The 23,693-nt window shown below is 55.8% G+C and overlaps 1 protein-coding gene across 1 annotated transcript in view; it reads left to right on the top strand.

The window, feature by feature from the left end:
* CEP112 (centrosomal protein 112) overlaps positions 1–23,693 on the top strand; it is a 98,215-nt gene that overhangs the window by 35,749 nt on the left and 38,773 nt on the right. The window contains exons 12-18 of the mRNA XM_075332201.1: positions 2,154–2,308; positions 2,420–2,549; positions 2,632–2,724; positions 2,795–2,854; positions 7,599–7,678; positions 12,666–12,789; positions 21,915–22,022. Of these exons, the coding sequence (XP_075188316.1) occupies positions 2,154–2,308; positions 2,420–2,549; positions 2,632–2,724; positions 2,795–2,854; positions 7,599–7,678; positions 12,666–12,789; positions 21,915–22,022 (750 nt within the window). The remainder of the gene's footprint in view (positions 1–2,153; positions 2,309–2,419; positions 2,550–2,631; positions 2,725–2,794; positions 2,855–7,598; positions 7,679–12,665; positions 12,790–21,914; positions 22,023–23,693) is intronic.

Genomic DNA, 23,693 nt, shown 5'->3' on the forward strand with positions numbered 1-23,693 from the left:
ACCGATCCTCATACGTCCCTATTTCTTTGGGGTCTTACACAGCAGTGCATGAGTTAATACTCAGGGGAATACGCTGATTCAAACACTTATCCCCCACCGGAATCCCTCCCCCTCCTTACCGTGTAAAGAGAACACAATTACTGTGTCCAACACATGGATACAATATACCGTTCGCCATGTGTTCCTATTTCTCCGGCTATAAACATGGCAATAGATGTGATACAAATACAGGGGGAAACGCCGGTTCCCTTATCTCTCTGTTCCAAATTCCAAACAAAATATCCGTCTGGTAAACTAGCCAGGCTCCTTCTCTCGCCCTCCTTCTACTAATTCCAACAACTGCAGACAATTAACTCTTTGAGAACTAAGTCAGAGCTAAAGCGGAGAAATGACAAGCCTCCTGTGGCGCTCACAGCCCCCCCTCTCTCCTTCTGATCCTTCTAGCAGCCGTGTAACAACTTCCAACCGTACAAACAGCCAGATCCTTAAGACCTACATCCAGCACCTATGGGTCTGGCTTCGGTCTTTGTTCTAGACTACAAGCGAAAGATAGGCACACGCTGGAGGTCTGCAGCGTCAATATCCCTCTCAGATCAGAAGCCAAACTTTTTCGCCGAAAACCCCCAACTCATAGGCAAATCGTCACATATAATGTATATGAAACTAACCTGTGATTTGTGAGAGTGATCAGCTCTCATTGTCGGGGGACCCCCAGGTACTGGGAAATTGCCTCCTCGATCCAAGAGAGAAATTCAGCCAATATTTCTTACGGTAGTCCCTTCGTGATCGCCACTGTTGAGGATAAGATTCATGCGGTCTCTCAGGATCTGACTACTGTTCCAAATTATATTGTCGTGTGTGCACAGCGAGAAAGAATAACAGTTAGTTGAATCAATTATGACTCTCTCTCACGACTGACGAGCCACAGACTGATCTTTATTCTTAGACAAAGCCCTTATAGGACCAAGAAGTAAAAGGGTGTAAACAAAAGTACAGTCCAATCACATATCGTAGGTCGGGGCTTCCAGACGTATAGAAATTAGCATAGTCTCTGCTGGATTGGTCAGTCCAAAGTCTTTAAGAATTTCTCCTTTGTTCATCATCTTGGGTGTAGACAGGATACGGCAGCCATCTTCAAGTTACATATACTGGTATATACTGTACTAAGGAAAATCACTAAATATGCAATATACATATATACGTGTTAGTAAGGAACAAGAGTTCATAAATATGTGTTACTTTACATCTACTAAACTATATACCTGAGTCTATGAAATGGCTGAATTAAGTATTTTTAGTTACTTAATTCTTATCCTCAACAGCTCCGTCAGTCACTCTTTCCGGTCACGCTCTTCTCCTCGGCTCGCTCCATCAGTCACTCTTTCCGGTCACGCTCTTCTCCTCGGCTCGCTCCATCAGTCACTCTTTCCGGTCACGCTCTTCTCCTCGGCTCGCTCCATCAGTCACTCTTTCCGGTCACGCTCTTCTCCTCGGCTCGCTCCATCAGTCACTCTTTCCGGTCACGCTCTTCTCCTCGGCTCGCTCCATCAGTCACTCTTTCCGGTTACGCTCTTCTCCTCGGCTCGCTCCATCAGTCACTCTTTCCGGTCACGCTCTTCTCCTCGGCTCGCTCTGTCAGTCACTCTTTCCGGCCACGCTCTTCTCCTCGGCTCGCTCCGTCAGTCACTCTTTCCAGTCATGCTCTTGTCTTCTCTTCACTGTGTCACATTCACTGTTGTTCTTGTCCTTGGCCCGCTCCGCCGGTCACGCTCTTGTCCTCGGCCCGCTCCGCCGGTCACGCTCTTGTCCTCGGCCCGCTCCGCCGGTCACGCTCTTGTCCTCGGCCCGCTCCGCCGGTCACGCTCTTGTCCTCGGCCCGCTCCGCCGGTCACGCTCTTGTCCTCGGCCCGCTCCGCCGGTCACGCTCTTGTCCTCGGCCCGCTCCGCCGGTCACGCTCTTGTCCTCGGCCCGCTCCGCCGGTCACGCTCTTGTCCTCGGCCTGCTCCGCCGGTCACGCTCTTGTCCTCGGCCCGCTCCGCCGGTCACGCTCTTGTCCTCGGCCCGCTCCGCCGGTCACGCTCTTGTCCTCGGCCCGCTCCGCCGGTCACGCTCTTCTCCCCCGTGCTTTATTTCCGCTGACTTTCTCCGCCAGGCGCAGACTGTGAAGGAGCTGGAGGCTCGGGTGCAGCAGCTGACGGTGGAGGCTGAGAGTAGTAGTCTGCAGCGGCAAAAGTTGTCTCAGGAGAGGACGGAGCTGGAGGCATCCTGGCAGGCATCGTGCAGCGAGGTGCAGCAGCTGAGTGCCCGGTGCGTACACGACTCTGCTACATCGGCCTTTCCTCCATGTAGCAGAGCTGGAGCGGTCTGTGTGGTTTGACGTATCACTCAGGTCTGCTCCACCTGTTTCTGTATTGTCAGACTTGCTGCCACGCAGAAGGAGCAAGATCGCCTGAGCCGAGACCACGACCAGCAGCTGCAGCAGCTGCACGGCAAGTACCAGTCCGACGTGGACTACATCACCCAGCAGAGCGCGCTGGCTGCAGCCAAGGTATGTGGGGGAAGGGCAGCAGTCCCATGTACCATGTGTGGGTATTCGCTGACCCCCGGTTTGGTCTCACCGCAACCCCTAGGCCTCGGCGCTGATAGAAGAGCTGGAGCAGTCCTTGTCACGGAGCAAACAGCAGGGACAGGAGCGCGAGCATCAGCTGCAGCAGGACCTGCGGGTACGAGCACCGGCACCGCGAGGAATACAACTCCCATCACCCCCTCTGATGTCACACTCTTCTCTTACAGGAGCAGGAAAGCGGATTCCAGAGGGAAAAGCTGCAAACAGAGCGTCAGTGGGAGAAAAAGGTGAGAGCGGATCCTGGGGGGTGGGGGGGAAAGGTGAGAGCGGATCCTGGGGGGCGGGGGGGAGGAGAAAGGTGAGAGCGGATCCTGGGGGGCGGGGGGGAGGAGAAAGGTGAGAGCGGATCGCGGGGGGGAGGAGAAAGGTGAGAGCGGATCCTGGGGGGTGGGGGGGGGGGGAGAAAGGTGAGAGCAGGTCCTGGGGGGCGGGGGGGAGGAGAAAGGTGAGAGCGGGTCCTGGGGGGCGGGGGGGGGTGGAGAAATGTGAGAGCGGGTCCTGGGGGCGGGGGGGGGGGGAGAAAGGTGAGAGCGGATCCTGGGGGGTGGGGGGGGGAGAAAGGTGAGAGCGGATCCTGGGGGGTGGGGGGGGAGAAAGGTGAGAGCGGGTCCTGGGGGGCGGGGGGGGAGGAGAAAGGTGAGAGCGGATCCTGGGGGGCGGGGGGGGAGGAGAAAGGTGAGAGCGGGTCCTGGGGGGCGGGGGGGGGGAGGAGAAGGGTGAGAGCGGATCCTGGGGGGAGGGGGAGGAGAAGGGTGAGAGCGGATCCTGGGGGGCGGGGGGGGAGGAGGAGGAGGAGAAGGGTGAGAGCGGATCCTGGGGGTCGGGGGGGGGGAGGAGGAGAAGGGTGAGAGCGGATCCTGGGGGGCGGGGGGAAGGAGAAAGGTGAGAGCGGATCCTGGGGGGCGGGGGGGGGGGGGAAGGAGAAAGGTGAGAGCGGATCCTGGGGGGCAGGGGTATCGCTGGGATCTGGGTGATCACACACAGACCTTCATCCTTCCAGTCTATTCTCCGGTCACATCCAGAGCTGCGTCATTCCGGTCTATACTCCGATCACGGGGTCTTTCTCCAATATCACACAATCAACAGAGTGAGAGATCGGTGACAATCCAAAGAGCATCCATTCCAGTAACGGGATAAATGTCCCGGGGATCAGTCACAATCCTTCAGTAGACCTTTTCCAGGCAAATTGGGGTTTCTCAATGGCTCTCCGGAGTGCTGCCTGTAGCCACAGCTTCTCACCCAGAGGATGAATGTTCCTGCTTGTCTCTTGTTTTATCCAGAAAGAATATTCTCCCAGGTAAGCAGAGAGGTTGGGTGGATCTCAGGCCCCCCTCCCCCACACCTAGGGACAGAAACACGGCAGGGGGTGATTAACCTGCAGACAGGACAAATAATACTCAGAATGGACATGCTTAAAATATGACTCTACACAGCATGATACACAGTACACCATATCCCACCATCACAACCTCTCCCTCCTTCTGAATAAGTGAGTATGCCATGAGGTCTACACAGACCTCTGACCACCTCACTTACGTTCATGTTGCTCAGCTGTGGATACTCTATGGCTCTTCTTGCCGGGACAGTCCATCAGCGCTCTGGTGTTGGCTTCCACGCTTGTATTGGATGGAGAAGCTGTAGACAGTCCCTTGTACAGCAGTAGGGTCGGAAGGACAAGCTTCCCTTTGTGTCCTCCTTCACTCAAACTGTGTTTCCTGCACCCACAAATCGGCATTGTAGATCTCCCACATCATTTCCTAGAATATCTGCAGGCAGCCGCTCATCACCCCAACCACACATTGCTTGACTCCAAAGTCCAGATCTACAGTCGCCTTTGGGATATTCCTCCTTCGTCCTCCAGCCAATTCAATAACAATCCCTGGTCCATGATGTATCGCCTCTGGCCGCACCACCCGGGGATCAGCTATTGTGAGAAATGCCCCGGAGTCACAAAATCCAATGACTCTCTGTCCATCCGGCACGACCTCCTGTAAGTGCTTACTATGATGGTGAGAGGAACTCGGGGCTGTGGCTTATTGTCCAGAAGCCCCCTCCATTGTGGTTGGATAGTAAGGGCCTCATCAGCCAGGGCTGCAGCTCCATCCAAGGTGCACGGCGTGCGCTCTCTGACCCATTCCCGTATTTCTGAGGGACACTTGTAAAGAAATTGTTCTATAAGAAACACCTGTATAACGTTTTCCACAGTGAAGGCGTCTTCCGCTTCCAGCCATCTCCGACATGCCTGGGACATCTTATGGGCACACATCCTAAACGATCCCCCCGTGGTGCATGGGAGGTCTCGGAGCTGTGCCCTATGTGAGTCTGGGGTGATGGCATGGTAATCCAGGATAGTCCGCTTTACAATGTTGTAATCCCGGTTCTGCTGTGAGTCAATGGTGCGATAAGCCTCTGCCAGGCTTCCGTTCAGGAGTCCCACTAACAAACGCCTCCAGCCAGAGTGGGGAACCTCCATCACCGCACACCACTGCTCAGAGTCCTTGAAGAACCCCTCCACATCTCTAGAAGCCTCATCAAATGGCTTGAAGTCCGCCCGGGTGATCCGTACAGGCTCCTGGATCGCTGGGTTTACACTCACATTACTCCCTCTGCCGGACTCCATTGCTTCTTGTCTCCGCTGTGCTCGGCGAGCAGCCTCCTCCTTATACTCCTGAGATACATCGGTGCCCAGAACCTCCATCTCTTCTTCGAACCACACCACCCACTGGCTTTTTGAGTTAGGGATCACCGTCCCCAGTGCTTGTCCGTCAGACATCTAGGAGGAGGTGGACTGGCTCGCACCCACCAGTAGATCAATTAAGGCCTCTTTACACAGTCCCTGGTAGCTCAGGCCCAGATCTCTGTCTCTCTCCTGTAGACTGGATACAGTCCAGTTTCTGTACTCACTCGGTGGGTGGATCTCTGTGAGGGAAACCCTGGGATATGAAGAGGAATTATGATTTCCAGTCATAATCGCTCTCATCACTCCCTGGCAGTGCCCCCTCCCTTCTTGTTCTCAATGTCCACCATCTGGGAAGGTGTCACCTCCCAGCAACACATCCCATGGCCATCTCCTGTGATATGGAGATTAGATGACCTGGGAACAATGGACACAGGATGACCCCCTGCCGTGACCCTGTAACAAGAGTTTGTATCTCATTATAAGGCTATGGAACTATCCAGACAGAACGACTCCAGTAAAAAATGGTTCATATCTCGCAAGCCATATTTCCGATAAATGTGGCAACCATAAAAATGGTGTTTTCGCATGCGGACGATGCTGGCACACCTTTTTTATGGGAGCGGGAGCTTGGGAAGTACCCCAGGCGTGATATCAGCCAATGGGGAACTAGTAGACAAGTCATGAGTCCTCTCGTTCTGTAGCTAAATTCATAACTGTCACAATGAGAGCGTTGGCGTCCGCCTACGACGCTCCCAGGCAAAGTTATGGCCCATATTCCATGTTGTGGATATTGTCCATGACTCCAGCCAGGGGTGGAGCAGTGCTCCCTCTGAGGTCACTAAGGTAGGAGGGGACCTGGATTTGCCCAGGTTGATAACCCTACTTCGGCCATTTTCCAGTGTTCTTTCGCTGGGGGTCACGTGTAGGAAACATCTGTGGGAAGGATCCTAGAAACCTGGTCCACGGCGCCCCCCTGTGGCCAGACGCACAAGGTAACTGCTGGAACTGTGTATGCCTGTTTGTAAACCATGCTTTATCTGTAACTGTACTCTGACCTATGTATATTCTGTAGATCCCCTATTGTATATATTGTAGTTTCTAGTGTGCTTTAGGCTGATTAAATTATATAATTAATCTTGGGCTGTTCTGTTATCTCGATCTTGAATCCCACGTCTGTGTGTTCGGCTAATAGTTACCGTGAAGCGGTTGGTGGCAGCGAGTTGTGCCAAGGATTATTGTGGGGAGGCCAGTGAGATTCGGGGAGGTTTTATATATTCCGCCCGCGGAGGTCGGGGGAATATATACCCTACTCTCACCGGGGACCCTTCAATAATCGGCATAAGTAGTATAGCGGCCTCCTTGCTTATTGTCGGGCAATTCCATAATTGGCCTGACTATAAGAGGGGCGCTAGAGAGCGCGTCATGTGCTCTGTCTGTCGGGAGGTATAAAGGAGGGGTGACCCCCACTTGTTACCCCCCGATTGTGACGTACTGGTAGCCAGCGCGGGGGATTTCTGAGTGACCCCCCCCGGTGGTTCGTGACAATCTCCATTAGGCTGCGCTCTGTTGATCCCACCGCTGCCACCAGTTGTCATGTGGTCCTTCTCCCATATCACACAATCAACAGAGCGGGAAATGGATGATCAATCCAAAGAGCATTTATTACAAGCAATACAGAAAGACCATAAAATAATCCACCACACAGAGGGTAAAATAGTCCATTAATGGGATAAATGTCCCGGGGATCAGTCCCAATCCTCCAGCAGTCCTCCAGGGGATTCAGGTTTTCTCACAGTCTCTCTGGGGTGCTGCCTGTAGCTGCAGCTTCTCCCTCAGAGGATCACTTTTCCTTCTTGTCTCTTGTCTTAGCCAGATAGAATAATCCCCCAGGTAAGCAGAGAGTTTGTCTTGTCTTTCTCACCCAGAATCACTAATCTCCTAGAAAAGCAGAGAGTTTAGGTGGATCCCAGGCCCCCCTCCCCCACACCTAGGGACAGAAACACTACAGGGGGTGATTACCTACAGACAATACAATGTACACACAAGCAATACACAGAATGGCCAGAGCACCACGCCTAGAATACAAACCTACACAACATGATACACAACCCACAATATCACACCATCACAACTCCGATCACGCCCAGAGCTGCATCATTCCGCTCTATACTCTGATCACACCCAGAGCTGCATCATTCCAATCTATACTCTGGTCACACCCAGAGCTGTATCACTCCAGTCTATACTCCTGGCACATCCAGAGCTGCCGTTGACCACTTTTCCTCCTGCAGGTTCATGATCTTCTGAAGAAATTAGATGAAGAAAAGGAGACGGCCGCCAAGAAGCTGAGCAAGATGGCGGATGTGCAGCGGTAAGTGTGGAGCTGTGCGGGAAAAGAAACGGCCAGTACAGCACACCAGAGCTATGTGTGATTACAATCTATTACTCCCTGTTATCAAGTACATAAATATCCTACATGCTTAAATACTCTGTGCTGCTGGGACCTGCTCCTTCCTCTATGTATCTCTGTGTCCTCCTATAAGATCAGTGCTCTCTCCTGAAATACTCTGTGCTGCTGGGTCCTGCTCCTTCCTCTATGTATCTCTGTGTCCTCCTATAAGATCAGTGCTCTCCTCTCCTGAAATACTCTGTGCTGCTGGGTCCTGCTCCTTCCTCTATGTATCTCTGTGATCTCCTATAAGATCAGCGCTCTCCTCTCCTGAAATACTCTGTGCTGCTGGGTCCTGCTCCTTCCTCTGTGTCTCTGTGTCCTCCTATAAGATCAGCGCTCTCCTCTCCTGAAATACTCTGTGCTGCTGGGTCCTGCTCCTTCCTCTATGTATCTCTGTGTCCTCCTAAGATCAGTGCGCTCCTCTCCTGAAATACTCTGTGCTGCTGGGACCTGCTCCTTCCTCTATGTATCTCTGTGTCCTCCTATAAGATCAGCGCTCTCCTCTCCTGAAATACTCTGTGCTGCTGGGACCTGCTCCTCCCTCTATGTATCTCTGTATCCTCCTATAAGATCAGTGCTCTCCTCTCCTGAAATACTCTGTGCTGCTGGGACCTGCTCCTTCCTCTGTATCTCTGTGACCTCCTATAAGATCAGTGCTCTCCTCTCCTGAAATACTCTGTGCTGCTGGGACCTGCTCCTTCCTCTGTATCTCTGTGTCCTCCTATAAGATCAGTGCTCTCCTCTCCTGAAATACTCTGTGCTGCTGGGACCTGCTCCTCCCTCTATGTATCTCTGTGTCCTCCTATAAGATCAGTGCTCTCCTCTCCTGAAATACTCTGTGCTGCTGGGACCTGCTCCTTCCTCTGTATCTCTGTGTCCTCCTATAAGATCAGTGCTCTCCTCTCCTGAAATACTCTGTGCTGCTGGGACCTGCTCCTTCCTCTATGTAACTCTGTGTCCTCCTATAAGATCAGTACTCTCCTCTCCTGAAATACTCTGTGCTGCTGGGTCCTGCTCCTTCCTCTATGTATCTCTGTGACCTCCTATAAGATCAGTGCTCTCCTCTCCTGAAATACTCTGTGCTGCTGGGTCCTGCTCCTTCCTCTATGTATCTCTGTGTCCTCCTATAAGATCAGCGCTCTCCTCTCCTGAAATACTCTGTGCTGCTGGGACCTGCTCCTTTCTCTGTATCTCTGTGTCCTCCTATAAGATCAGCGCTCTCCTCTCCTGAAATACTCTGTGCTGCTGGGACCTGCTCCTTCCTCTATGTATCTCTGTGTCCTCCTATAAGATCAGTGCTCTCCTCTCCTGAAATACTCTGTGCTGCTGGAACCTGCTCCTTCCTCTATGTATCTCTGTGACCTCCTATAAGATCAGTGCTCTCCTCTCCTGAAATACTCTGTGCTGCTGGGACCTGCTCCTTCCTCTATGTATCTCAGCGCTCTCCTCTCCTGAAATACTCTGTGCTGCTGGGACCTGCTCCTTCCTCTATGTATCTCTGTGTCCTCCTATAAGATCAGTGTTCTCCTCTCCTGAAATACTCTGTGCTGCTGGGTCCTGCTCCTTCCTCTATGTATCTCTGTGTCCTCCTATATCAGTGCTCTTCTCTCCTGAAATACTCTGTGCTGCTGGGTCCTGCTCCTTCCTCTGTATCTCTGTGTCCTCCTATAAGATCAGTGTTCTCCTCTCCTGAAATACTCTGTGCTGCTGGGTCCTGCTCCTTCCTCTATGTATCTCTGTGTCCTCCTATAAGATCAGCGCTCTCCTCTCCTGAAATACTCTGTGCTGCTGGGACCTGCTCCTTCCTCTTTATCTCTGTGTCCTCCTATATCAGTGCTCTTCTCTCCTGAAATACTCTGTGCTGCTGGGTCCTGCTCCTTCCTCTGTATCTCTGTGTCCTCCTATAAGATCAGTGTTCTCCTCTCCTGAAATACTCTGTGCTGCTGGGTCCTGCTCCTTCCTCTATGTATCTCTGTGTCCTCCTATAAGATCAGCGCTCTCCTCTCCTGAAATACTCTGTGCTGCTGGGACCTGCTCCTTCCTCTATGTATCTCTGTGTCCTATAAGATCAGTGCTCTCCTCTCCTGAAATACTCTGTGCTGCTGGGACCTGCTCCTTCCTCTATGTAACTCTGTGTCCTCCTATAAGATCAGTACTCTCCTCTCCTGAAATACTCTGTGCTGCTGGGTCCTGCTCCTTCCTCTATGTAACTCTGTGACCTCCTATAAGATCAGTGCTCTCCTCTCCTGAAATACTCTGTGCTGCTGGGTTCTGCTCTTTCCTCTATGTATCTCTGTGACCTCCTATAAGATCAGTGCTCTCCTCTCCTGAAATACTCTGTGCTGCTGGGACCTGCTCCTTCCTATGTATCTCTGTGTCCTCCTATAAGATCAGCGCTCTCCTCTCCTGAAATACTCTGTGCTGCTGGGACCTGCTCCTTCCTCTATGTATCTCTGTGTCCTCCTATAAGATCAGTGTTCTCCTCTCCTGAAATACTCTGTGCTGCTGGGTCCTGCTCCTTCCTCTATGTATCTCTGTGTCCTCCTATAAGATCAGCGCTCTCCTCTCCTGAAATACTCTGTGCTGCTGGGACCTGCTCTTTCCTCTATGTATCTCTGTGTCCTCCTATAAGATCAGTGTTCTCCTCTCCTGAAATACTCTGTGCTGCTGGGTCCTGCTCCTTCCTCTATGTATCTCTGTGTCCTCCTATAAGATCAGCGCTCTCCTCTCCTGAAATACTCTGTGCTGCTGGGACCTGCTCCTTCCTCTTTATCTCTGTGTCCTCCTATATCAGTGCTCTTCTCTCCTGAAATACTCTGTGCTGCTGGGTCCTGCTCCTTCCTCTGTATCTCTGTGTCCTCCTATAAGATCAGTGTTCTCCTCTTCTGAAATACTCTGTGCTGCTGGGTCCTGCTCCTTCCTCTATGTATCTCTGTGTCCTCCTATAAGATCAGCGCTCTCCTCTCCTGAAATACTCTGTGCTGCTGGGTCCTGCTCCTTCCTCTATGTATGTCTGTGACCTCCTATAAGATCAGTGCTCTTCTCTCCTGAAATACTCTGTGCTGCTGGGACCTGCTCCTTCCTCTATGTATCTCTGTGACCTCCTATAAGATCAGTGCTCTCCTCTCCTGAAATACTCTGTGCTGCTGGGTCCTGCTCCTTCCTCTATGTATTTCTGTGTCCTCCTATAAGATCAGTGCTCTCCTCTCCTGAAATACTCTGTGCTGCTGGGACCTGCTCCTTCCTCTATGTATTTCTGTGTCCTCCTATAAGATCAGTGCTCTCCTCTCCTGAAATACTCTGTGCTGCTGGGTCCTGCTCCTTCCTCTATGTATCTCTGTGACCTCCTATAAGATCAGTGCTCTCCTCTCCTGAAATACTCTGTGCTGCTGGGTCCTGCTCCTTCCTCTGTATCTCTGTGTCCTCCTATAAGATCAGCGCTCTCCTCTCCTGAAATACTCTGTGCTGCTGGGTCCTGCTCCTTCCTCTATGTATCTCTGTGTCCTCCTATAAGATCAGCGCTCTCCTCTCCTGAAATACTCTGTGTTGCTGGGTCCTGCTCCTTCCTCTATGTATCTCTGTGTCCTCCTATAAGATCAGCGCTCTCCTCTCCTGAAATACTCTGTGCTGCTGGGACCTGCTCCTTCCTCTATGTATCTCTGTGACCTCCTATAAGATCAGTGCTCTCCTCTCCTGAAATACTCTGTGCTGCTGGGTCCTGCTCCTTCCTCTATGTATCTCTGTGTCCTCCTATAAGATCAGTGCTCTCCTCTCCTGAAATACTCTGTGCTGCTGGGTCCTGCTCCTTCCTCTATGTATCTCTGTGTCCTCCTATAAGATCAGCGCTCTCCTCTCCTGAAATACTCTGTGCTGCTGAGACCTGCTCCTTCCTCTATGTATCTCTGTGTCCTCCTATAAGATCAGTGCTCTCCTCTCCTGAAATACTCTGTGCTGCTGGGACCTGCTCCTTTCTCTGTATCTCTGTGTCCTCCTATAAGATCAGTGTTCTCCTCTCCTGAAATACTCTGTGCTGCTGGGACCTGCTCCTTCCTCTTTATCTCTGTGTCCTCCTATAAGATCAGTGCTCTCCTCTCCTGAAATACTCTGTGCTGCTGGGACCTGCTCCTTTCTCTGTATCTCTGTGTCCTCCTATAAGATCAGTGCTCTCCTCTCCTGAAATACTCTGTGCTGCTGGGTCCTGCTCCTTCCTCTATGTATCTCTGTGACCTCCTATAAGATCAGTGCTCTCCTCTCCTGAAATACTCTGTGCTGCTGGGACCTGCTCCTTCCTCTCTGTATCTCTGTGACCTCCTATAAGATCAGTGCTCTTCTCTCCTGAAATACTCTGTGCTGCTGGGTCCTGCTCCTTCCTCTGTATCTCTGTGACCTCCTATAAGATCAGCGCTCTCCTCTCCTGAAATACTCTGTGCTGCTGGGACCTGCTCCTTCCTCTATGTATCTCTGTGTCCTCCTATAAGATCAGTGCTCTCCTCTCCTGAAATACTCTGTGCTGCTGGGACCTGCTCCTTCCTCTATATGTATCTCTGTGTCCTCCTATAAGATCAGTGCTCTCCTCTCCTGAAATACTCTGTGCTGCTGGGACCTGCTCCTTCCTCTATGTATCTCTGTGTCCTCCTATAAGATCAGTGTTCTCCTCTCCTGAAATACTCTGTGCTGCTGGGACCTGCTCTTTCCTCTATGTATCTCTGTGTCCTCCTATAAGATCAGTGCTCTCCTCTCCTGAAATACTCTGTGCTGCTGGGACCTGCTCCTTCCTCTATGTATCTCTGTGTCCTCCTATAAGATCAGTGCTCTCCTCTGCTGAAATCCTCTGTGCTGCTGGGAGCTGCAGGCTTCCTCATGGTGAGCGCAGCTCTGGAGTATAATGCTGCGGCTTTGTTTCCAGGGAGACGGAGGAGCAGCTGCGTCAGGTGACGGGGGTGCAGCGGCTGCAGGCGGAGGCCACGGACGAGTTCAAGCGTCAGGTGGAGCGTAACACGGAGAAGGCGTATGGGGAGATGAGAGAGCAGGTAAAGCATGGCGGTGGCGGTGGCAGGGGGCGGGGCTTGGAATGTGGCGGTCTCCTGGGTTCTATTGATGACATCACTGCAGAGGTTCTGACTCTGGAGATGAGCGGAGAGATCAGCGGCAGCATGAACCCGGCCGTGCCCTGCCGCAGAGTCTCACTGGCCCTGCACATGCGATTGTTCTCTGCTGTCTGCCGGACCCAACTGAGGAGGTCAGGAGACTGTCCACACCACGCGGGACCTCTGGTGAGCGGCCGCTGCGGCCCCCCGACCAGTTATATAACCACGTGCCCCCCAGACCCTGCGACCCCCGACCAGTCATATACCCACGTGCCCCCCCCCCCCCAGACCCTGCGACCCCCGACCAGTCATATACCCATGTGCCCCCCAGACCTTGTGGCCCCCAACCAGTCATATACCCATGTGCCCCCCAGACCTTGTGGCCCCCGACCAGTCATATACCCACGTGCCCCCCAGACCTTGTGGCCCCCGACCAGTCATATACCCACGTGCCCCCGCCCCCCAGACCCTGCGACCCCCGACCAGTCATATAGCCATGTGCCCCCCCCCCCCAGACCCTGCGACCCCCGACCAGTCATATACCCATGTGCCCTCCCCCTCAGACCCTGCGACCCCCGACCAGTCATATACCCATGTGCCCTCCCCCTCAGACCCTGCGACCCCCCGACCAGTCATATACCCACGTGCCCCCCCCCCCAGACCCTGCGACCCCCGACCAGTTATATACCTATGTGCCCCCCAGACCTTGTGGCCCCCAACCAGTCATATACCCACGTGCCCCCGCCCCCCAGACCCTGCGACCCCCGACCAGTCATATACCCATGTGCCCTCCCCCTCAGACCCTGCGACCCCCGACCAGTCATATACCCACGTGCCCCCCCCCCCCCCCCCCCCAGACCCTGCAACCCCCGACCAGTTATATACCCATGTGCCCCCCAGACCTTGTGGCCCCCAACCAGTCATATACCCATGTGCCCCCCAGACCTTGTGGCCCCCGACCAGTCATATACCCACGTGCCCCCGCCCCCCAGACCCTGCGACCCCCGACCAGTCATATAGCCATGTGCCCCCCCCCAGACCCTGCGACCCCCGACCAGTCATATAACCACGTGCCCCCCAGACCCTGCGACCCCCGACCAGTCATATACCCATGTGCCCCCGCCCCCCAGACCCTGCGACCCCCGACCAGTCATATACCCATGTGCCCCCCCCCCCTAGACCCTGCGACCCCCGACCAGTCATATACCCATGTGCCCCCCCGCCCCCAGACCCTGCGACTCCCGACCAGTCATATAGCCATGTGCCCCCCAGACCCTGTGGCCCCCGACCAGTCATATACCCATGTGCCCCCCCCCCCCCTAGACCCTGCGACCCCCGACCAGTCATATAGCCACGTGCCCCCCCAGACCCTGCGACCCCCGACCAGTCATATAACCACGTGCCCCCCAGACCCTGCGACCCCCGACCAGTCATATACCCATGTGGCCCCCGACCAGTCATATACCCATTTGCCCCCCCCAGACCCTGCAGCCCCCGACCAGATATATAGCGACGTGCCCCCCCAGATCCTGCGAGCCCTCGTACACATGCACGCACAGCTCTGCTGACAGTCACCTCTCCATCCCCCATACACATGCACAGCTCTGCTGACAGTCACCCCTCCATCCCCCGTACACATGCACAGCTCTGCTGACAGTCACCCCTCCATCCCCCATACACATGCACAGCTCTGCTGACAGTCACCCCTCCATCCCCCGTACACATGCACAGCTCTGCTGACAGTCACCCCTCCATCCCCCATACACATGCACAGCTCTGCTGACAGTCACCCCTCCATCCCCCGTACACATGCACAGCTCTGCTGACAGTCACCCCTCCATCCCCCATACACATGCACAGCTCTGCTGACAGTCACCCCTCCATCCCCCATACACATGCACAGCTCTGCTGACAGTCACCCCTCCATCCCCCATACACATGCACAGCTCTGCTTAGTCACCCCTCCATCCCCCATACACATGCACACACAGCTCTGCTGACAGTCACCCCTCCATCCCCCATACACATGCACAGCTCTGCTGACAGTCACCCCTCCATCCCCCATACACATGCACAGCTCTGCTGACAGTCACCCCTCCATCCCCCATACACATGCACAGCTCTGCTGACAGTCACCCCTCCATCCCCCATACACATGCACAGCTCTGCTGACAGTCACCCCTCCATCCCCCATACACATGCACAGCTCTGCTGACAGTCACCCCTCCATCCCCCATACACATGCACAGCTCTGCTGACAGTCACCCCTCCATCCCCCATACACATGCACAGCTCTGCTGACAGTCACCCCTCCATCCCCCATACACATGCACAGCTCTGCTGACAGTCACCCCTCCATCCCCCGTACACATGCACAGCTCTGCTGACAGTCACCCCTCCATCCCCCGTACACATGCACAGCTCTGCTGACAGTCACCCCTCCATCCCCCATACACATGCACACACAGCTCTGCTGACAGTCACCCCTCCATCCCCCATACACATGCACACACAGCTCTGCTGACAGTCACCCCTCCATCCCCCATACACATGCACAGCTCTGCTGACAGTCACCCCTCCATCCCCCATACACATGCACACACAGCTCTGCTGACAGTCACCCCTCCATCCCCCATACACATGCACAGCTCTGCTGACAGTCACCTCTCCATCCCCCATACACATGCACGGCTCTGCTGACAGTCACCCCTCCATCCCCCATACACATGCACAGCTCTGCTGACAGTCACCCCTCCATCCCCCGTACACATGCACAGCTCTGCTGACAGTCACCCCTCCATCCCCCATACACATGCACAGCTCTGCTGACAGTCACCTCTCCATCCCCCATACACATGCACAGCTCTGCTGACAGTCACCTCTCCATCCCCCATACACATGCACAGCTCTGCTGACAATCACCTCTCCATCCCCCATACACATGCACAGCTCTGCTGACAGTCACCTCTCCATCCCCCATACACATGCACAGCTCTGCTGACAGTCACCCCTCCATCCCCCGTACACATGCACACACAGCTCTGCTGACAGTCACCCCTCCATCCCCCATACACATGCACAGCTCTGCTGACAGTCACCTCTCCATCCCCCATACACATGCACAGCTCTGCTGACAGTCACCCCTCCATCCCCCATACACATGCACACACAGCTCTGCTGACAGTCACCCCTCCATCCCCCATACACATGCACACACAGCTCTGCTGACAGTCACCCCTCCATCCCCCATACACATGCACACACAGCTCTGCTGACAGTCACCCCTCCATCCCCCATACACATGCACACACAGCTCTGCTGACAGTCACCCCTCCATCCCCCATACACATGCACACACAGCTCTGCTGACAGTCACCTCTCCATCCCTCATACACATGCACAGCTCTGCTGACAGTCACCCCTCCATCCCCCATACACATGCACAGCTCTGCTGACAGTCACCCCTCCATCCCCCATACACATGCACAGCTCTGCTGACAGTCACCCCTCCATCCCCCATACACATGCACAGCTCTGCTGACAGTCACCTCTCCATCCCCCATACACATGCACAGCTCTGCTGACAGTCACCCCTCCATCCCCCATACACATGCACAGCTCTGCTGACAGTCACCCCTCCATCCCCCATACACATGCACAGCTCTGCTGACAGTCACCCCTCCATCCCCCATACACATGCACAGCTCTGCTGACAGTCACCCCTCCATCCCCCATACACATGCACAGCTCTGCTGACAGTCACCCCTCCATCCCCCATACACATGCACAGCTCTGCTGACAGTCACCCCTCCATCCCCCATACACATGCACAGCTCTGCTGACAGTCACCCCTCCATCCCCCATACACATGCACAGCTCTGCTGACAGTCACCCCTCCATCCCCCATACACATGCACAGCTCTGCTGACAGTCACCCCTCCATCCCCCATACACATGCACAGCTCTGCTGACAGTCACCCCTCCATCCCCCGTACACATGCACACACAGCTCTGCTGACAGTCACCCCTCCATCCCCCATACACATGCACACACAGCTCTGCTGACAGTCACCCCTCCATCCCCCATACACATGCACACACAGCTCTGCTGACAGTCACCCCTCCATCCCCCATACACATGCACACACAGCTCTGCTGACAGTCACCCCTCCATCCCCCATACACATGCACAGCTCTGCTGACAGTCACCCCTCCATCCCCCGTACACATGCACAGCTCTGCTGACAGTCACCCCTCCATCCCCCGTACACATGCACAGCTCTGCTGACAGTCACCCCTCCATCCCCCATACACATGCACAGCTCTGCTGACAGTCACCCCTCCATCCCCCATACACATGCACAGCTCTGCTGACAGTCACCCCTCCATCCCCCGTACACATGCACACACAGCTCTGCTGACAGTCACCCCTCCATCCCCCGTACACATGCACGCACAGCTCTGCTGACAGTCACCCCTCCATCCCCCATACACATGCACAGCTCTGCTGACAGTCACCCCTCCATCCCCCGTACACATGCACACACAGCTCTGCTGACAGTCACCCCTCCATCCCCCGTACACATGCACAGCTCTGCTGACAGTCACCCCTCCATCCCCCGTACACATGCACAGCTCTGCTGACAGTCACCCCTCCATCCCCCGTACACATGCACAGCTCTGCTGACAGTCACCCCTCCATCCCCCGTACACATGCACAGCTCTGCTGACAGTCACCCCTCCATCCCCCATACACATGCACAGCTCTGCTGACAGTCACCCCTCCATCCCCCATACACATGCACAGCTCTGCTGACAGTCACCCCTCCATCCCCCGTACACATGCACACACAGCTCTGCTGACAGTCACCTCTCCATCCCTCATACACATGCACAGCTCTGCTGACAGTCACCCCTCCATCCCCCGTACACATGCACAGCTCTGCTGACAGTCACCCCTCCATCCCCCATACACATGCACAGCTCTGCTGACAGTCACCTCTCCATCCCCCATACACATGCACAGCTCTGCTGACAGTCACCCCTCCATCCCCCATACACATGCACAGCTCTGCTGACAGTCACCCCTCCATCCCCCATACACATGCACAGCTCTGCTGACAGTCACCCCTCCATCCCCCATACACATGCACAGCTCTGCTGACAGTCACCCCTCCATCCCCCATACACATGCACAGCTCTGCTGACAGTCACCCCTCCATCCCCCGTACACATGCACAGCTCTGCTGACAGTCACCCCTCCATCCCCCGTACACATGCACAGCTCTGCTGACAGTCACCCCTCCATCCCCCGTACACATGCACAGCTCTGCTGACAGTCACCCCTCCATCCCCCATACACATGCACACACAGCTCTGCTGACAGTCACCCCTCCATCCCCCATACACATGCACACACAGCTCTGCTGACAGTCACCCCTCCATCCCCCATACACATGCACAGCTCTGCTGACAGTCACCCCTCCATCCCCCATACACATGCACAGCTCTGCTGACAGTCACCCCTCCATCCCCCATACACATGCACAGCTCTGCTGACAGTCACCCCTCCATCCCCCATACACATGCACAGCTCTGCTGACAGTCACCCCTCCATCCCCCGTACACATGCACACACAGCTCTGCTGACAGTCACCCCTCCATCCCCCGTACACATGCACGCACAACTCTGCTGACAGTCACCCCTCCATCCCCCATACACATGCACAGCTCTGCTGACAGTCACCCCTCCATCCCCCATACACATGCACACACAGCTCTGCTGACAGTCACCCCTCCATCCCCCATACACATGCACAGCTCTGCTGACAGTCACCCCTCCATCCCCCATACACATGCACACACAGCTCTGCTGACAGTCACCCCTCCATCCCCTGTACACATGCACAGCTCTGCTGACAGTCACCCCTCCATCCCCCGTACACATGCACAGCTCTGCTGACAGTCACCCCTCCATCCCCCATACACATGCACAGCTCTGCTGACAGTCACCCCTCCATCCCCCGTACACATGCACAGCTCTGCTGACAGTCACCCCTCCATCCCCCGTACACATGCACACACAGCTCTGCTGACAGTCACCCCTCCATCCCCCATACACATGCACAGCTCTGCTTATAGTCACCCCTCCATCTCCCATACACATGCACACACAGCTCTGCTGACAGTCACCCCTCCATCCCCCATACACATGCACACACAGCTCTGCTGACAGTCACCCCTCCATCCCCCATACACATGCACAGCTCTGCTGACAGTCACCCCTCCATCCCCCGTACACATGCACAGCTCTGCTGACAGTCACCCCTCCATCCCCCGTACACATGCACAGCTCTGCTGACAGTCACCCCTCCATCCCCCGTACACATGCACACACAGCTCTGCTGACAGTCACCCCTCCATCCCCTGTACACATGCACAGCTCTGCTGACAGTCACCCCTCCATCCCCCGTACACATGCACAGCTCTGCTGACAGTCACCCCTCCATCCCCCATACACATGCACAGCTCTGCTGACAGTCACCCCTCCATCCCCCATACACATGCACAGCTCTGCTTAGTCACCCCTCCATCCCCCATACACATGCACAGCTCTGCTGACAGTCACCCCTCCATCCCCCGTACACATGCACAGCTCTGCTGACAGTCACCCCTCCATCCCCCGTACACATGCACAGCTCTGCTTAGTCACCCCTCCATCCCCCGTACACATGCACAGCTCTGCTGACAGTCACCCCTCCATCCCCCGTACACATGCACACACAGCTCTGCTGACAGTCACCCCTCCATCCCCAATACACATGCACAGCTCTGCTTATAGTCACCCCTCCATCTCCCATACACATGCACACACAGCTCTGCTGACAGTCACCCCTCCATCCCCCATACACATGCACAGCTCTGCTGATAGTCACCCCTCCATCTCCCATACACATGCACAGCTCTGCTGACAGTCACCCCTCCATCCCCCATACACATGCACAGCTCTGCTGACAGTCACCCCTCCATCCCCCATACACATGCACGCACAGCTCTGCTGACAGTCACCCCTCCATCCCCCATACACATGCACAGCTCTGCTGACAGTCACCCCTCCATCCCCCGTACACATGCACAGCTCTGCTGACAGTCACCCCTCCATCCCCCGTACACATGCACAGCTCTGCTTAGTCACCCCTCCATCCCCCGTACACATGCACAGCTCTGCTGACAGTCACCCCTCCATCCCCCATACACATGCACGCACAGCTCTGCTGACAGTCACCCCTCCATCCCCCGTACACATGCACAGCTCTGCTGACAGTCACCCCTCCATCCCCCATACACATGCACAGCTCTGCTGACAGTCACCCCTCCATCCCCCATACACATGCACAGCTCTGCTGACAGTCACCCCTCCATCCCCCATACACATGCACGCACAGCTCTGCTGACAGTCACCCCTCCATCCCCCGTACACATGCACAGCTCTGCTGACAGTCACCCCTCCATCCCCCATACACATGCACAGCTCTGCTGACAGTCACCCCTCCATCCCCCGTACACATGCACAGCTCTGCTGACAGTCACCCCTCCATCCCCCATACACATGCACGCACAGCTCTGCTGACAGTAACCCCTCCATCCCCCATACACATGCACAGCTCTGCTGACAGTCACCCCTCCATCCCCCATACACATGCACAGCTCTGCTGACAGTCACCCCTCCATCCCCCATACACATGCACAGCTCTGCTGACAGTCACCCCTCCATCCCCCATACACATGCACGCACAGCTCTGCTGACAGTAACCCCTCCATCCCCCATACACATGCACAGCTCTGCTGACAGTCACCCCTCCATCCCCCATACACATGCACAGCTCTGCTGACAGTCACCCCTCCATCCCCCATACACATGCACAGCTCTGCTGACAGTCACCCCTCTATCCCCCATACACATGCACACACAGCTCTGCTGACAGTCACCCCTCCATCCCTCATACACATGCACAGCTCTGCTGACAGTCACCCCTCCATCCTCCATACACATGCACAGCTCTGCTGACAGTCACCCCTCCATCCCCCGTACACATGCACAGCTCTGCTGACAGTCACCCCTCCATCCCCCGTACACATGCACAGCTCTGCTGACAGTCACCCCTCCATCTCCCGTACACATGCACAGCTCTGCAGACAGTCACCCCTCCATCCCCCGTACACATGCACAGCTCTGCAGACAGTCACCCCTCCATCCCCCATACACATGCACAGCTCTGCAGACAGTCACCCCTCCATCCCCCATACACATGCACAGCTCTGCTGACAGTAACCCCTCCATCCCCCATACACATGCACACACAGCTCTGCTGACAGTCACCCCTCCATCCCCCATACACATGCACAGCTCTGCTGACAGTCACCCCTCCATCCCCCATACACATGCACAGCTCTGCTGACAGTCACCCCTCCATCCCCCATACACATGCACAGCTCTGCTGACAGTCACCCCTCCATCCCCCGTACACATGCACAGCTCTGCTGATAGTCACCCCTCCATCCCCCATACACATGCACAGCTCTGCTGACAGTCACCCCTCCATCCCCCATACACATGCACAGCTCTGCTGACAGTCACCCCTCCATCCCCCATACACATGCACAGCTCTGCTGACAGTCACCCCTCCATCTCCCATACACATGCACAGCTCTGCTGACAGTCACCCCTCCATCCCCCATACACATGCACAGCTCTGCTGACAGTCACCCCTCCATCCCCCATACACATGCACAGCTCTGCTGACAGTCACCCCTCCATCCCCCATACACATGCACAGCTCTGCTGACAGTCACCCCTCCATCCCCCATACACATGCACAGCTCTGCTGACAGTCACCCCTCCATCCCCCGTACACATGCACAGCTCTGCTGACAGTCACCCCTCCATCCCCCGTACACATGCACAGCTCTGCTGACAGTCACCCCTCCATCCCCCGTACACATGCACAGCTCTGTCTTCGTGCACCTGTAGTAACGAGTCTTCGTTATTTTCTGCTTCTGCCCCAAAGATGGAGAAAGTGGAGTCCGACCTAAATCGCTCCAAGAGTCTCCGGGAGAAGCAGAGTCTGGAGTTCAGCCGCCAACTGCAGGAAGTGACGGAGCGCAGCGAGCAGCAGGTGAGTGACTGCCACCGCGGGGGAGCCCAGAACCACGAGGGGGCGTCCAGAGCCGCGGGGGGCGGAGAACTAGAGCCGCACATCTAGAGTCATGAGGGGCGGAATACCAGAGCCGCGGGGGGCGTCTATGGCCGATCATTGAGAGCCGCGGGGGGCGTCCAGAGCCACGAGGGGGCGGGAGTCCGGAGCATCCTGCAGATTATCACACTTCTGATCTATATAGATCTGCAGAGGTCGGCTCTGTACTGTGCTGTGGCTGCTGGTGGTGTCTCGCTCTGTACTGTGCTGTGGCTGCTGGTGGTGTCTCGCTCTGTACTGTGCTGTGGCTGCTGGTGGTGTCTCGCTCTGTACTGTGCTGTGGCTGCTGGTGGTGTCTCGCTCTGTACTGTGCTGTGGCTGCTGGTGGTGTCTCGCTCCCCTCGGCTCTGTACTGTGCTGTGGCTGCTGGTGGTGTCTCGCTCTGTACTGTGCTGTGGCTGCTGGTGGTGTCTCGCTCCCCTCGGCTCTGTACTGTGCTGTGGCTGCTGGTGCTGTCTCGCTCTGTACTGTGCTGTGGCTGCTGGTGGTGTCTCGCTCCCCCCGGCTCTGTACTGTGCTGTGGCTGCTGGTGGTGTCTCGCTCCCCCCGGCTCTGTACTGTGCTGTGGCTGCTGGTGGTGTCTCGCTCCCCCCGGCTCTGTACTGTGCTGTGGCTGCTGGTGGTGTCTCGCTCTGTACTGTGCTGTGGCTGCTGGTGGTGTCTCGCTCTGTACTGTGCTGTGGCTGCTGGTGGTGTCTCGCTTCCCCCGGCTCTGTACTGTGCTGCGGCTGCTGGTGGTGTCTCACTCCCCCCGGCTCTGTACTGTGCTGTGGCTGCTGGTGGGGTCTCGCTTCCCCCGGCTCTGTACTGTGCTGTGGCTGCTGGTGGTGTCTCGCTCTGTACTGTGCTGTGGCTGCTGGTGGTGTCTCGCTCCCCCCGGCTCTGTACTGTGCTGTGGCTGCTGGTGGTGTCTCGCTCCCCCAGGCTCTGTACTGTGCTGTGGCTGCTGGTGGGGTCTCGCTTCCCCCGGCTCTGTACTGTGCTGTGGCTGCTGGTGGTGTCTCGCTTCCCCCGGCTCTGTACTGTGCTGTGGCTGCTGGTGGTGTCTCGCTCCCCCCGGCTCTGTACTGTGCTGTGGCTGCTGGTGGTGTCTCGCTCCCCCCGGCTCTGTACTGTGCTGTGGCTGCTGGTGGTGTCTCGCTTCCCTCGGCTCTGTACTGTGCTGTGGCTGCTGGTGGGGTCTCGCTCCCCCGGCTCTGTACTGTGCTGTGGCTGCTGGTGGGGTCTCGCTTCCCTCGGCTCTGTACTGTGCTGTGGCTGCTGGTGGGGTCTCGCTCCCCCCGGCTCTGTAGTGTGCTGTGGCTGCTGGTGGGGTTTCGCTTCCCCCGGCTCTGTACTGTGCTGTGGCTGCTGGTGGGGTCTCGCTCCCCCCGGCTCTGTACTGTGCTGTGGCTGCTGGTGGGGTTTCGCTTCCCTTGGCTCTGTACTGTGCTGTGGCTGCTGGTGGGGTTTCGCTCCCCCCGGCTCTGTACTGTGCTGTGGCTGCTGGTGGGGTCTCGCTTCCCTCGGCTCTGTACTGTGCTGTGGCTGCTGGTGGGGTCTCGCTCCCCCCGGCTCTGTAGTGTGCTGTGGCTGCTGGTGGGGTTTCGCTTC

This window comes from Anomaloglossus baeobatrachus, unplaced genomic scaffold (genome assembly GCF_048569485.1).
Source record: "Anomaloglossus baeobatrachus isolate aAnoBae1 unplaced genomic scaffold, aAnoBae1.hap1 Scaffold_2540, whole genome shotgun sequence".
Classification (NCBI taxonomy): domain Eukaryota; kingdom Metazoa; phylum Chordata; class Amphibia; order Anura; family Aromobatidae; genus Anomaloglossus; species Anomaloglossus baeobatrachus.